Genomic DNA, 15,001 nt, shown 5'->3' with positions numbered 1-15,001 from the left:
TCGAATTGCACTCTCCTCCTCATGCCCTCCCTTCTATCATCCCCCCCACCCTGCTTGTCCCCTTGTCCCCCACTTTCCTGTATTGTGAGATAGGTTTTCCTACCAAAATGAGTGTGCACTTTATTCTTTTCTTTAGCGGAATGTGATGAGAGTAGACTTCATGTTTTTCTCTCACCTCCCCTCTTTATCCCTCCACTAATGAGTCTTTTGATTGCCTCTTTTATGAGAGATAATTTGCCCCATTCAATTTCTCCCTTTCTCTTCCCAATATATTTCTCTCTCACTGCTTGATTTCATTTTGTTTTAAAGATATGATCCCATCCTATTCAATTCACTCTGTGCACTCTGTCTCTATGTAAGTGAGCGTGTGTGTGTGTGTAATCCCACCCAGTACCCAGATACTGAAATGTTTCAAGAGTTACAAATATTGTCTTTCCATGTAAGAATGTAAACAGTTCAGCTTTGGTAAGTCCCTTATGACTTCACTTTGCTGTTCACCTTCTCATGGTTCTCTTCATTCTTGTGTTTGAAAGTCAAATTTTCTTTTCACCTCTGGTCTTTTCATCAAGAATACTTGAAAATCCTCTATTTCATTGAAAGACCATTTTTTCCCCTGAAGTATTATAGTCAGTTTTGCTGGGTAGGTGATTCTTGGTTTTAGTCCTAGTTCCTTTGACTTCTGGAATATACTGTTCCATGCCCTTCGATCCCTTAATGTAGAGGCTGCTAGATCTTGTGTTATCCTGATTGTATTTCCACAATACTTGAATTGTTTCTTTCTAGCTGCCTGCAGTATTTTCTCCTTGACCTGGGAACTCTGGAATTTGGCCACAATGTTCCTAGGAGTTTCTCTTTTTGGATCTCTTTCAGGCGGTGTTCTGTGGATTCCTTGAATATTTATTTTGCCCTCTGGTTCTAGAATCTCAGGGCAGTTTTCCTTGATAATTTCATGAAAGATGATGTCTAGGCTCTTCTTTTGATCATGGCTTTCAGGTAGTCCCATAATTTTTAAATTGTCTCTCCTGGATCTATTTTCCAGGTCTGTTGTTTTTCCAATGAGATATTTCACATTATCTTCCATTTTTCCATTCTTCTCTCTTTGTTCTGTGATTTCTTGGTTTTGCATAAAGTCATTAGCCTCCATCTGTGCCATTCTAATTTTGAAAGAACTATTTTCTTCAGTGAGCTTTTGAATCTCCTTTTCCATTTAGCTAATTCTGCTTTTGAAAGCATTCTTCTCCTCATTGGCTTTTTGAACCTCTTTTGCCAATTGAGTTAGGCTAGTTTTCAAGGTGTTAATTTCTTCAACATTTTTTTGGGTCTCCCTTAGCAGGGAGCTGATCTGCTGTTCTTGCTTTGACTTCATGTCTCTCATTTCTCTTCCCAGCTTTTCCTCCACCTCTCTAACTTGATTTTCAAAATTCTTTTTGAGCTCTTCCATGGCCTGAGCCCATTGGGTGGGCTGGGACACAGAAGCCTTGATTTCTGTGTCTTTGCCTGATGGTAAGCATTGTTCTTCCTCATCAGAAAGGAAGGGAGGAAATGCCTGTTCGCCAAGAAAGTAACCTTCTATAGTCTTATTTCTTTTCCCTTTTCTGGGCATTTTCCCAGCCAGTGACTTGACCTCTGAATATTCTCCTCACACCCACCTCACCTCCTGATCCTCCCAGCCCGTGTTTGTGGTCTGAGATTCAAATGCTGCTTCCAGCCTCAGGGCTTTTGGCGGGGGCAGGGCTGCTATTCAGTATGAGATTATGTTTTGGTGCTGAGGTCGGGGCAGGGCCACCTCTCAGGCTCAGTTCCCTCAGGGGGTTTATGCACAGACCTTCCGCAATGGATTCAGGCTCCCGCCCGCTTGGGGAGCCCCTGTCTGCAGCCGCCTCTCAGCTTCTACCTCCCGGGGGGGGGGGGGGCCTGAATTATGGGGGCACCCCACTCCCCTCTCGACCCGCCAAAGAGACTCTCTCACCCACCCCTGTCACCTGTGGGTGGAGGGACTTGTGCGGCCGCTGGAGATCCCGTCCCTGAAGCCTGCTCGGATCTGTTTCTCTCGGTGCCGCAGCCGTGGCCGCAGCAGGTCTGGGCTGGGCTTTGTGTCTGCAGCGCGATGGACCTTTTGCGAGAGGTTTGCAGATCCCTCTGTGGGTGGAGGGACCCGCGTGGCCGCTGGAGATCCTGTCTGTGAGGCCTGCTCGGATCTTTTCCTCTCGGTGCCGCGGCCGCGGCAGGGCTGCACTCAGCTCCCAGTCCCGGCGCCCAGTCCGCAGCGCGAAGGACCCCCCGCGAGAGGTTTGCAGGTCTCTCTGGAACAGAAATCTCCCTCGCTCCAATGTTCCGTGGCCTCTGGGTGCGGAATTCGCCGTGAGTTACTTCCCTGTAGCCATTCTATGGGTTGTGGGTTCAGAGCTATGTGTATGTGCGTCTTTCTACTCCGCCATCTTGGCTCCGCCCCCGCCAACATTCTTGATAACAGTGAACTTCCTCTACCCTCTCCAGCATGTCAATGTCCTTCCTAAAATGTGGTATTTCCAAATACTTCAAGTCAGGAATTATGTTGGCCCCACAGCAAAGATCTGAGTTCACTCTATGAACAAGTAATGCTCTTAATGGCATCCTAGGAAGAGTCCATCAACAAGCATTTATCAAGCACTTACTGTATGCCAAGCATTCTGATGTTAGCGCTAGAATTAACTGGTCTGAGTCTCTTATTTTACAAATGAGAGAATGAGATACAACTACATAAAGTGACTTGCCCAAAGTCACAGAACAAATTTAATAGTGGAGCAGAGACTAGCACTGAGGTCTGATTCAACTCACTTCCCTTGTCCAAGGCTGTGTCTTCCTCCTTAAAACAGGGATGGATAATTATGCTTGTACCACCCACTTCACTGGGCTGTTGGGAGGAAAGTGATTTTTAAATGGTAAAACAGAAAAGAAACAGGAGCTGCTATAGCTTTTGTTCTTAATTCAATTTATCAAGCATTCATTAATTGATGAAGGAAGCACCATGCCCACCAGTTGGGCTCCCATTAGCCTCCTCTCTGGCTCTGCCACACTGGCTCTGTCTTTGGAGGAGTTCAGACCTATTACACTCCCAAAGGCAAATAAATATTTTCATGCATTAAGAATTCACTGAAATTCACAGTGAAAAGAAATATGCTGGAAGAAAGGACATCTTGTTATTTCCAAACAGCAGCTTTCTAATGGGATTAGCAAATTGGGAAGACAGAAGAGGAAGCCCCAGGCTTCTATTCTGATTGATTTTGCATTCCTAATCTCCCCAAGAACCCATAGTTCCTCAACTTACATACAGATGACTGTCAAATAAGATTCTCCCCTCCTGCCAAGAGCCTTGTATGAGATGAGCAATCTGCATCTTTCACACCCTATCTTTTTTTAAATTTTTTTCAGCCTATGCAGACCCAATTCCAGACTTTTAAGACCCACTTTAACATCAGGAAATCCTGAACTCAGAGAATTTTCAAACTAGAATGAATGTAATTAATCGAGCAATTATTAGGTGCCTACTGTGCGCCAGATACTATGCTAGGGACTAGGGATAAAAATACAAAGAATGAAACAGTCAAGAAGTTTATTGTGCAGAATGTCAGAGCTGGAAGGAAGTATAAGACATGTGAGACGCAGGACGTAGAATGTTAGAGCTAAAAAGCATTTTGGAAAATAGAATGTTGAATCAAATGTTGGAGCAAAAGGTTGCTTTAAATATCATCTACTCCAAGACATTCATTTTATAGACAAGGACACTGAATGAAGCCCAGAGATGGGACGTGGATGCTATATGGACCCATTGCAAGTTAATAAAGTCAATATTAAGTTAAAGCCAAATGTAAAAACCCCGGTCTCCTGATTCTTGGGTTAGGGCTCTTTCAAACCACACTACATTTGAAGGAAATATAAGATTCCCTTCCCAGCTTTATCAATTGGGCATGCACCTCCCATCCCGGTCTCTCTATATTGTTCAACAAAAAGATGCTAGTTGTGATCTGAGAGCCGATTACATTGAATTGAATCTAAGCCCTAAATTGATTCATCACATACCCTGCATTCATAATGTGATTAATGATATCCATTACATTGGGATCCATTATCACCTGACAAAATAAGCAGGAAATCCACTGAATACCAAAATGCCCATTTGTTTTTCTTAAATTTGGTTTTTAGCAACTAGTATGTGGCAATTAGCTTGAGGTACTGACCCTTAGTATTCCTATTACCTGTGGGACTTCTGGGTGGGCTTGTTTAGCTGCCCCACCTGTTGTCCAGCCCTGCCCTCCTTACTGCTTGGCACAAGGGAGTTAAAGCAGGAATCCTAGGAGCATAGTTTTAGAGTTAGGAGACTTCAGAATTCATCAAGTCAAATCCCTCATTTTACACATGAAGAAAACATGACCCAGTACCAGAACTGGGATTTGAACCTGGGTCCTCTGACCCTAGTGAGGTATAGAGTTTTCTCTACACCTCATTGCCTCTTTGACTTCCTGATACATCAGTTTCCATGAACATCAGGCTTGTCTTGATGAAGTATCACTGATCCAACCATACTCCAAAAGTACTTGTGTCCAGTCTAATTCTCACCTCATAGTACCAAGGGATCCCTTTGGATCCACCAAGAGGAGAAACCTTTCTCTTCACCATGGTCAGTGTGCGTAGGACACACAATCTCTGAAGTTCATTAAGTAAGAAAGCTTAGAAGACTAAGATCATGGCATATTATGACTGCAATGAACCTTAAAGACAAATTAAATCAGATGCTTCATTTTACAGAGAGAAAACTGAGGCCCAGGAGGGAAAGGAAGTGACCCAAGATTGCATAGCTAATTAGTTGCCAGTACCAGGATTTGAACCAAAGTCTTAGGATTCCAGGTCTAATACTCTTTCCAGTCTATACTGTCTCTGTCTAGTCTATACTAGCTTAACCTTCAAGTCAGGAAGCCAAATGAACTGAGTTAGTCATAACCAGAACTAAACCTTCTTGAATACACTTTGCCAAGAAGTATTGATGGCAAACAACCAAGTCTTCAGTTGGGAACCACTATGGAGAGAATCTGTCTCTGGACAGGAGTGGCAAATTAGAGAAATAATGCAAAGGAGAAAAAGGAAGATGTGTAAAACACCATCCTATACTGTCACAAGAAGACACACAGGGGAGAAATGGATACCTGCACAAATGTGGGGATAGGCTCAGCAAATCGTACCTGCTCTTCATGACCCGATCAAGCCACACCTCATCCAGAAAGTTTCCTCTATGTAATAAAATTCCCACCAATCTTGCTCACTCAGGAAATCCCAAGAGGACTTAGAATCTGCCTCAGTGACACAACTGACTGTTTAATCACTTCCTTTCAGGAGTCATTCTCTAATTTGTTCATGTGTGTTCATTTTGTCTGTCCAAAAAATCATGAGCTTCCTAAGAGCAGGAACCTTCTTCTCCCACTGTCTCCCCAGTAATGTGAGCCCAGGGTGAGTTTTAGCCAACCATGGTTTACTTATTGTCATTTGGTCCTTCTAAGAACATTTGTTAAATGCTTACGTGCCAGCTCTGTATTAGGCACTGGCATATCAACAGGAGTGAAATGATCCCTGCTTACAAGAAAAGTGTGTGTGTGTGTGTGTGTGTGCGTGTGTGTGTATGCATATTCATGTATATGTGTATATATATACATATATATATATACACACACATATACATATATATTCCATTTCACTCTTGTCAAACATATCTGTATGTGGATGCCTATGTTCTTACAAGTGTTCACACAATATTTACACTATGTATATATTTATGAATATATTCTATACATAATACAAACATATCCAAGGTGTACATATATATGGAAAAACATGCTGCAGAGCCACACACAGCAACTTTTGCATCCTTGATCTTATAGTTTACATTTTAATGTGAGAGATGACATATAAGTAAATTTATATGTGTATCTATGTATGCATACATATGTGTATCTATATACCCACACCATATATACATAAATATATGTATCTTATAAGTAAGTATATATGCTTGTCAATAGGTGTACTTATAAGCATGAATACATATGTGTATATATGTGTTTGTGTTTAGTGTGTTTATCCATATATGTAGATACCTTGTGTGTGTGTATAAACCAATAAATGTCATGTATAGAGAGATGTACAACAAAGCCATAAAATGATATTTTGGGGGGAGAGGCACCAGTGGGCAGTTGTAGGGGGGACCAGTCAAGACTTTATACAAAGCCTTGAAGGAAATCTGGGACTTCAAGAGAGCCCCTGAGGGTAGAGTAAACTCTAGGTCTGGGGGACAGTCACTGCAAAGGCACAGGGATAGGAGATGGAGTGTCGCAGGTAAGGAACAACACCAAGGCCATCTTGACTGGACCACAGATTGACTGTAGGAGATGGTGCCAAATTGGGAGTCAGTGAAGGTCACTGAGGAGGGGAGCTAGATGGTCATATCCATGGCTGCTGTGTGGAAGCTGGGTCAGAATGGGGAGGAGCCTGAAGCAGGAAGACCAATTAGAAGGCTATTAAAGTAGTTGAGGTGAGAGGTGATAAGGTCCTTAATGAGGGTGTTGGCTGTGTAAAATGGAAAGACGGGGATACATGCAAGGGATGTTGTAGAGGGAGAAACAAGAAGATGATTTAGCAGCTGATTGGAAACTGAGGGCAGAGTGGGAATTAGAGTGAGGAATTAAAGATGATGCCAAAGTTGGAGAACTAGAAGGAAGAGGATGAAATCACTATTAAGTATTTTGTTGGGAGGTAGGAGGGAATGAGTTCTGTTTTTTTTTTTTCACATGTTGAATCTGAGATGCTTACAGGACATCCGATTCAAAATATCCAACAACCATTTGCTGATGTGGGACTAGAGTTCAAAAGAGAGATTGAGGCTAGATCTATTGATCTAGGAGTCATCAGCAGAAATAATCACTAAATCCATGGGAACTGATGTAATCACCAAGGAAAAGTATAGAGAAGAAGAGAGGTGAGTGTTAAAAAAGAGCCTTGGGACACAGTGACAATTAGGGAGCATGATGGATGATGATTAAGCAAAGGAAGCTGAGGAGTCAGATAGAGGAAGAGCCAAGAGGGAGGAATAGTGTACAGACCCAGAGAGGAGAGAATATCCAGAAGGGGATGGTTCCAACTCTGTCAAATGCTGCTGTGGGATCTAGTACTCAATTCCATGTAATATTGATCATAATGGTGATAGTTCGTACTCCTGTAGTACTTTTATGGTTACCAAAAGGGTTTTACAGACATTATCTCATTTCATAGATTTTTTTAAAAAACAGAAGATAGGAGATTAAGAGATGATAACTCTCTCCAAGTCTCTGAAGGGCTGCCATGTTCTGCTTGGCCCCAAAGTTCCAAACTAGGAATAATGGATAGACGTCAACCACAAAGAAGATTTTGCCTTGATGTAGAATAAATTTACTGATAATTAGCATTCATACTATTTAACCTTCACAAACAGATCCACATGTTACATTTCCTTAGTGGCTGAGCAGAAGGCTTTGTATACACCAAATGTTTAATAAATTTTTCTTTATTTATTGATTAAAGCAATTAAAAATGAAATGGGCTGCTTCACGGCAAAAGTTTCCAATACTGGAAATCTCCAAGCAGAAAATCATTTGTCAAGGATATTATATAGGGCATTCCTGGAATAGGCAGGTCTAGGTATCTGATTTCCTTAAAACTTTATAACTCTAAGATCATCAAAGCCTGTAAGATAGACAGTGTATGTATCATTATATCCAGTTTACAAATGAAGACCTCAAGGTCCTGAGGAAGGAATCCAAATTTATTATTCCACACTATCTCACTTGATTTAAGAGGACTTAAACTTCCACAGACCAGGTGATGCTGGTGAACCAATGATGCTATAAGCAATAAAGCACATTTTGTCTCGCACAAAGGAAGGTAGCTGACTTGAGTCACTGAGTGGGGAGGGGATATGAGAATGAGGAGAAGAAAGATGAAACAAGTCACCATCAAGATCACAGCTCTTAGCGCTGAGGGGCCCTTAGAGGACAGAAGGCCCCTCTTCCTTCTCTCCTCTCTTCTCTCTTCCCTCTCCCCTCTCCCTCTCCCGCTTCCATTCTCTTACTGTAAGATCTTTGCCTCCTTGGGAGATTCCTCTCTCCTCAGGAAGAATTCCCCCTACACATGTAACCAAGACCCTGAATAAAGCCTAACCCTTGTTCGACTCTGAAAAAAAAAAAAAAAGATCACATTCCCTGAGGATCAAAGATGCAATGGGATTTCCAGAGAGACCAGATCAAACTTAGATAAAGTGTTCCTGAGGCTAAGACAAGAAGAGGAATGAATGAAGATTTATTAAGCACTTACTGTATCCAAAGTACTGTTCCAAGCACCGAAAAATAAAAATAATCCCTGTTCCCAAGGAGCTCACATTGTAATGCAGGGAGGACAACACTTCTGGAAAGTTTTAACTCCAAGGCATCTGGAAAGGAAGAAGATTGAGCATCCATGTGGACCCAGAGCTCTCAAGTATGCTAGCTTCTCATCCTTCCTCCTACTGTTATGTGGAACTGGGTTGTCCCTCATTATAGCGCAGGTCAGAGACACAGACAAGAGCCAGGTAGCACAGGATATGATCATAGAATCATATATTTAGAGCCAGAAGAACTGATTTTACAGATAAGGAAACTGATCAGAGTCCAGAGAACTTAAGACTTGCCTAAGGTTACACAGCTAGTTTGTAGTAGAGACAGGATTCAACCCCAGGTCCTTCTGAAGTACTTTTCACCGTATCTTGACACTTTCACATATGTGTTACAGGGAGGTTGGGCTATCGCTCAGATTTGTCACAGGCAGAGAGACTCCAAAGAGCAAGGTGGAATGGGTCATGGAAGTTTCCAGGCATAGAGCTTCAAGAGAAGGGGCATAGAGGAGAGAAAGCCTACCACAAAGGGCTAAAACTCAAAAAACAACCAGAGGGTTTTTTGGGCTACCACAGTCACTTGGTGATGTAGCAACAGAGCTGCCACTGAAGCCTAGGTCTCCTGATTCCAGAGTTCTTTCCATCCTACTGTCCTGCCACCATACTACCTTCAGAGTAGGTCACTGATTTCTTCCAGACAAGTCAGGCTGAATCCTGAAACCACACATCACCAGAGACCTGAGGTTTCTTCTTTCTAAGCAGTCACCAATACCACGCTAAGACCTTTCTCCAGATGTACATATACACACAGAAGTAAAGGGACTTAAAAATTTGGAAGATGCACAGTGACCCAACATTAACAGAATGAAAGACTTAAAAAAAAGAATCTTCAAAATCAAAAGTAGTAAAATAAAATATCCAAAATCTCTTCCACATTCTGGGAATGGAAAAGGGAAAATGTGGGGTGAGTGCTATAGCCACGTAGAGGCTTAGAGCCATGTAACCATGAAATTCTAGTATCCCAGTTACACAAAAATAGACTCAGAGTCACGGGGTCACTGAATCCCAAAGTCATAGAATCTTAAAATCACACAGCTCTAAAATCTTACAATTATAGTCATAGAATCTTGGAATCATCCTATTACAAGATCTTGAAATCAGAGTCACAGAACCATAACATCATGGAGTTCTAAAAGTAATAGAATTTGAGGGTCCTAAAACCTTAGAATAAGAGTTGGAAGCTTGGAATCATCATAATGGAAACAGAATAAGGAAAGTAGAGATGATTTAAAGTCAAAGAATCTTAGAATCACAGTCATAGGGTCATGGAATTATAGTTCTATAAGCATTAACTTGTACCTAGCACACAAAGTAGGCACTGAAGCAAAAAGGAGGGAGAAAATTTGGAACTAAAGCTAAAAAACAAAAATTTCAAGAAAGTATAACTATAGACAATGAATCTTGAGATCTCAAAATTAGAAACTTTGCCGTCTTCCACATTTTTTTTTTTTGCTGGTGAGAAAATGAAGCCTGCAGGTGGATGAAGGTGAAAGGAGGCTCCTCTGAAGTCACCCAGCCATGTCAGTGGCACTCAGGTCTCCTGCACTTCCCACCACACCATCCCATCTCTCTCTGTATGTCGTTCACCCCCACTGTCATTCTAGTTCCCTCTGCTCCATGCCTAGAGTCCTTTGGTGGCCAAATCAAACTGGTCAAATTTCAAGTCCAGGTATCTAAGCTGCAACTAGTGATTCTGAGTTTTTAATTTAATTATCCCACAAAGAGAGCCTAAATTTAAAAGTGAGTTCCTTAGCGTAGCTTCCAAAGGAGATAAAACAAAACCCCTCCTACCCAAACATGCATCCACATTGTACCAACCTGAGGGTGCTGAGAAGAGTCTCAGGGGAAAAAGAGCTGCTCCCTAAACAGAAGAGAAAAGGGTAGAATGAGAGATTTCTTCACTCGCATTAGAGCCCTTGTCAGTCTCCTAGATTTCAAAACCCATAAGCTTAGGCCTCAGAAATCCTGCATCCCCGAGGTCTACCTGAGCTCTTCTACCAAGGGTGGTTTAGCCTTTTATATGCAAGAGGGAATTATTCCTGTTTCCTTCTGGGAGGACAGATTGCAAAACCTTCCTTCAATCTTTGGGCATGAAGCTAGTACAAGCTTCCTTAAAGTCACTTGAAATACTTGCCACGTCATTTTTCATGGAGAGAAATGCTGTGCAGGAGGGCATATAGCTAAATGTGAAGAATCCAGGGTTTGTGGTGTTGGAAGGGACCCTAAAACAGAGAACATTAGAGATGGCAGAATTTTCAGAATGTAGTAGGGCAGCTAGGTAGCACAATGGATAGAGTGCTGGGCAGGAAGACTCACTCATCACACTGAGTTCCAATCTAGCTTCAGACACTTACTAGCAGTGTGACCCTGGCAAGTCACTTTATCCTGTTAGTCTCACTTCCTCATCTGTAAAATGAGCTGGAGAAAGAAATGACCAACCACTCTAGTATCTCTGCCAAGAAAACGCATAGGATGTCATGAAGAGTTGGACATGGCTGAACCACAATGACACAAAAAGAATGCAGAACACATAAAAGAGAAGAAATCCTGAATAAATATTTTAAAACTCATTTTATAAAGGAAAAAATGAAACACAGCAAAGGAAGAGTGTATTATGATTGCCTAGGATCACGGTGAGCGTTCATGGCAGAACTGGCACTCTGACCCAGGTGTTATGACTCTCTCCACTCTGTGAAATGTACTAGGGATATGGAAAAGCATAAATGTTTCAAAAGCACCTTCACAAGCAGATCTAAGAACCTGTGCTAGCAGGACATCCTGGATGTGTCAGGGTGCTTGCTGTTACAACCCTCTCTAGTGGGTGGATTTTTCAGGATAGGGTTAATTCAACTAGGGGCAACAGCTATTCGACAGTATTAGGGAGCAGGGATAACAGGCTAGGCTTTTGATCTAAAAGGAATTGATAGGTAATTTTTTGTGCTAAATTTAATATAAATGGAAGCAATGTAGGGGGGAAATGACTTTGGATTCAAAAGATCTGAGTTCAAATACCACCTCTTTGTGACTTTGACCAGAGTTATTTCTCTCTGAGCCCAAATTTTCTTATTAGTAAAATTAAGAGATTGGATTAGATGGCCTTCTAAGATTTCTTCCAGCTCTAGATCTGTGATTTTATGTTCACCATTAAGTTGGATGTCCATGATATAAATAAATGAATTTTAAAACTTGAAGAAAAAAAAACACCTTCGCAGCTTAAATTTTTCATCTGAGGCTGCCTCTGCTGCTGCTCATTGGTCATGGAGCATCACCAACCACTTTGAGAAAGATCAAGACTTTGTATGTGATAGGGACACATCCAGGAGCTAAATAGCGATTGCTGTCTTCCAATGGCTTCTGCTTCTTGGCTGAATTCCCACGTGCAAATAGGGAGGGAAAAATAAGTTACTGCTTGACTCTGATGGAGAGTGATGAAAAATACATTAGAAGAACTTCTGGAATGAACTGAGCTTTTTCAGAAATAAACAGAAAGCAGGTCTCAAGTGAGGAACAGGAACAGAAATTCAGCAGGATAGAGGCGTGAATGCTGACCTTGAAATTCAGTATATTCTAGGTTAGTGTCATAGACTAACAAACACAGTGGGAGGGGACTTCAGAAGACATCTAATCCATCCCCTGCTCCACACACCTATCCTCCCTCCAGCATATCCCAAATGGTTATCCAGTCTCTGCTTGAAGACCTCTAAGAACAGAGAGCTCACTACCTCCTTCTGGATAGCCCTAATTGTGAGAAAGTTCTTTTCCTCACATTAAGTCAATATCTGCCCCCCTGAAACTTCCCCCACTGTTGTTATTGCTGCTTTCTAGGTCCAAATAGAATAAGTGGAATCCCTCTTCCAAATTGCAGTCCACATTATAAAAATGTTGATAAACCTACAGCTCCTACGAAGCACAGCAAATGGGATGGGGAAGGAAAGAGAAAGACGTAAACTTTTATATGTCCCTACTGGGCCAGGCACTTTGCTATGTGCTTTACAAATATCATCTCATTTGATACTTACAGCAGCCCTGTAAGTAGGTTCTGTGAGACCCATTTTGCAATTGAAGAAAATTGAAGAAAACTGGGTGACTTTGGGGTGGGGTGCACATAATAAGTATCTGAGGCCAAATTTGAACTCAGGTCTCCCAGACTCTAGCCCCAGGGCTCAGCTACTGTGCCACCTAGCTGCCTCCATTTGCTGAGGATGGCAGCTGGGATGGTGCAGAGCTTTGGGAATATGGCATATAACACAGGTTGCCTGAAGGGACTGTCTTCAAGTAGGGCTGTCACATGGAAGAAGGAGCCAACATATTCTCTGCCCTCGTTTGGACAGAAGAGCTAAGAGCAAAGTGTGAAAATGCCAAGGGACAAATTCAGGTTTGGGATAAGAAAAACGTCTTCAATTCAAGCTGCCTGAAAGTGGAATGGGCTACACCTGGGGGCTTTCAAGAAGAGACAGGGTGACTTCTTGCTGCCTATGCTTAGAGGGGGTTCTTTTTCAGATGTGGGTAGTAGGTAAACTAGATTCCCTCTGAGTTCTCCATTTGTTACTAAATTGTGATTTTGTGGCATATTTGAAGATAGCTATCACATCTCCCCTAAATCCTCTCTTTGCCGGGTTTAATGACCCCAGGAAGATTACTAGGTAAGGAAGCAAAGAACAATGGAGGATTCTAGCGGAAAAGGCAATGAATGATAAGAAGTGAGAAGACCTAGCTTTGAGCCTAACTGTGAGCATCTGTCCCTACACACCCCCACTGCCAAGGCAGCATCTCCCAGGTCCATGCAGGGCCTCCTATGTGCAGATCGCTGAGCTCGGCATTTAGGGAAATGCAAATTTAGGTCATATATGATCCTCAGGGCCATCATGGATCTTATGGCCAATAGGGAGATAAAGTACCAACTGCTATGTGACACATGAATAACATTACCAAGGCTTCTAGGCTGCATATGACTAAGCAGCAAGTCAAGTCGCCATCTTGCCAAAGTTTGAACAGAACCCATCAGAGGTTATGGCAGAGTTGGGGCAGATTAGCACAGTCATCTCCCATTAGCCTTCATTCCCTTACCAACCCTAACTCCCATACCTCTCATCTTCCAGGATGAAGTTAAAGGACCTATTTTTTTTTCCAGTAACCTTCCTCATGAAGCAACTTCACCTCATTCTGAATATATACATCTTAATTTCATTTCTTGACTTTGATTATTTGATCCCTGGTCTTTTCCTTCTCCTATTTTCATGTATTTTTTTTTCTGGTCACCCCTATCCCTATAAGACATTCCCTCTCACTGCTAAAATTCTTCTTTCTATAAAATCCATGAAAGTCAAATGCTACCAATATAAATTTATCCTTGCTTCCCATACCATCCCCAAATGAAAGTGGTCTCAATCTCCTAAAAATTTCCCACCATATTTTATCTGGATCTCTCTTTTGTCCCTGATACATGACATCTTGTGTTGGGTACAATGTCATGTACATGTTTAATGACATAGTAGATTATAAACTCCTTGAGGACAAGGACTGTGTCAGCCTCATCTTTGAATCTCCAGCCCCAAGCACTGAACTCTGCAAAGTGCAGACACATATTGCAGGTTTACCAACCTGACTTACAAAGTGGTTCTCTACCATGTTTAGGCTCAAAGGACAAGGTCTATGACATAGACACACACAGAATCACAGAGGTGGAACAGAATTTCTGTCATTTCATCATTCTCTATTCCATCACGCACACTCACTGGCACATGTTTCAGCATTTAGAGCAGCTTTATCCTTTGTTAGTTTCATCTGAAGTAATAGGATCCTGGGGTGAGGAGAAGAAGTTTAGAGGAGCTGATAACAGCCTACAGCCATGGCACAGGAGAATTGTCCCTCCATGAAATGACTGTCAGGTGACGGCTAAAACCCTGAGAAAACCAGACTCCAGGGCTGAAGAGAATTCAGGCAACACCTAGTCCTACCATTATCCAAGCAGGTACTTCCTTGGTAATAGCACCCCATGGCCTTCTAGCCTTCACTTGAAGACTTCTCCACAGTTGAAGAACCACTAATTCTTGAGATAATCCAGTCCATTTTGTGATACCTCTCATTGTTAGAAAGTCTTCTATCAAATCAAAGTCTGCCTTTCAGCAACTTCTGCCAAATTCTTCCAATTCTATCCTCTGGTTCCAAGCCAGACAAGTCTGATCCTTTTTCCAAATGATGGTCATTCCAATCCCTGAATATGTCACCATTTCTCACCAACTCCTTCTCTCCTCCAGGCTAAACATACCCAGACCCTTCAACCAGTTCTGATGTGACATGGTGTCCAGTCTTTTCACAATCCTGCTCGTCCTTCTCTAGACATGCTTCAGTTTGTCAATGTCCATATACGCAGAATTTAACACCGTTCTGTATATCTGTACTCTCCATGGCGGAGGACAGACAAATACATGATAGAATAATTTAGCTGGAAAGAACCTCCCCTGTCCAAGTATTGCCTCAACTGGACTAAAACTTAATTGGGAAATATCTAAC

General features: G+C 42.1%; 1 protein-coding gene across 4 annotated transcripts in view; it reads right to left on the bottom strand.

Annotated features, from left to right (window-relative positions):
* DOK7 (docking protein 7) overlaps nt 1-15,001 on the bottom strand; it is a 136,519-nt gene that overhangs the window by 24,080 nt on the left and 97,438 nt on the right. For all 4 annotated transcript variants that reach the window (XM_072620089.1, XM_072620087.1, XM_072620088.1 and 1 more), the window contains one exon: nt 10,307-10,349. In XM_072620089.1, the coding sequence (XP_072476190.1) occupies nt 10,307-10,349 (43 nt within the window). The remainder of the gene's footprint in view (nt 1-10,306; nt 10,350-15,001) is intronic.

Source organism: Notamacropus eugenii, chromosome 6 (assembly GCF_028372415.1).
Source record: "Notamacropus eugenii isolate mMacEug1 chromosome 6, mMacEug1.pri_v2, whole genome shotgun sequence".
Taxonomy (NCBI): Eukaryota; Metazoa; Chordata; class Mammalia; order Diprotodontia; family Macropodidae; genus Notamacropus; species Notamacropus eugenii.
Note: the sequence above shows the minus strand (reverse complement) of the source record. Positions and strands in the feature narration are given on the sequence as shown.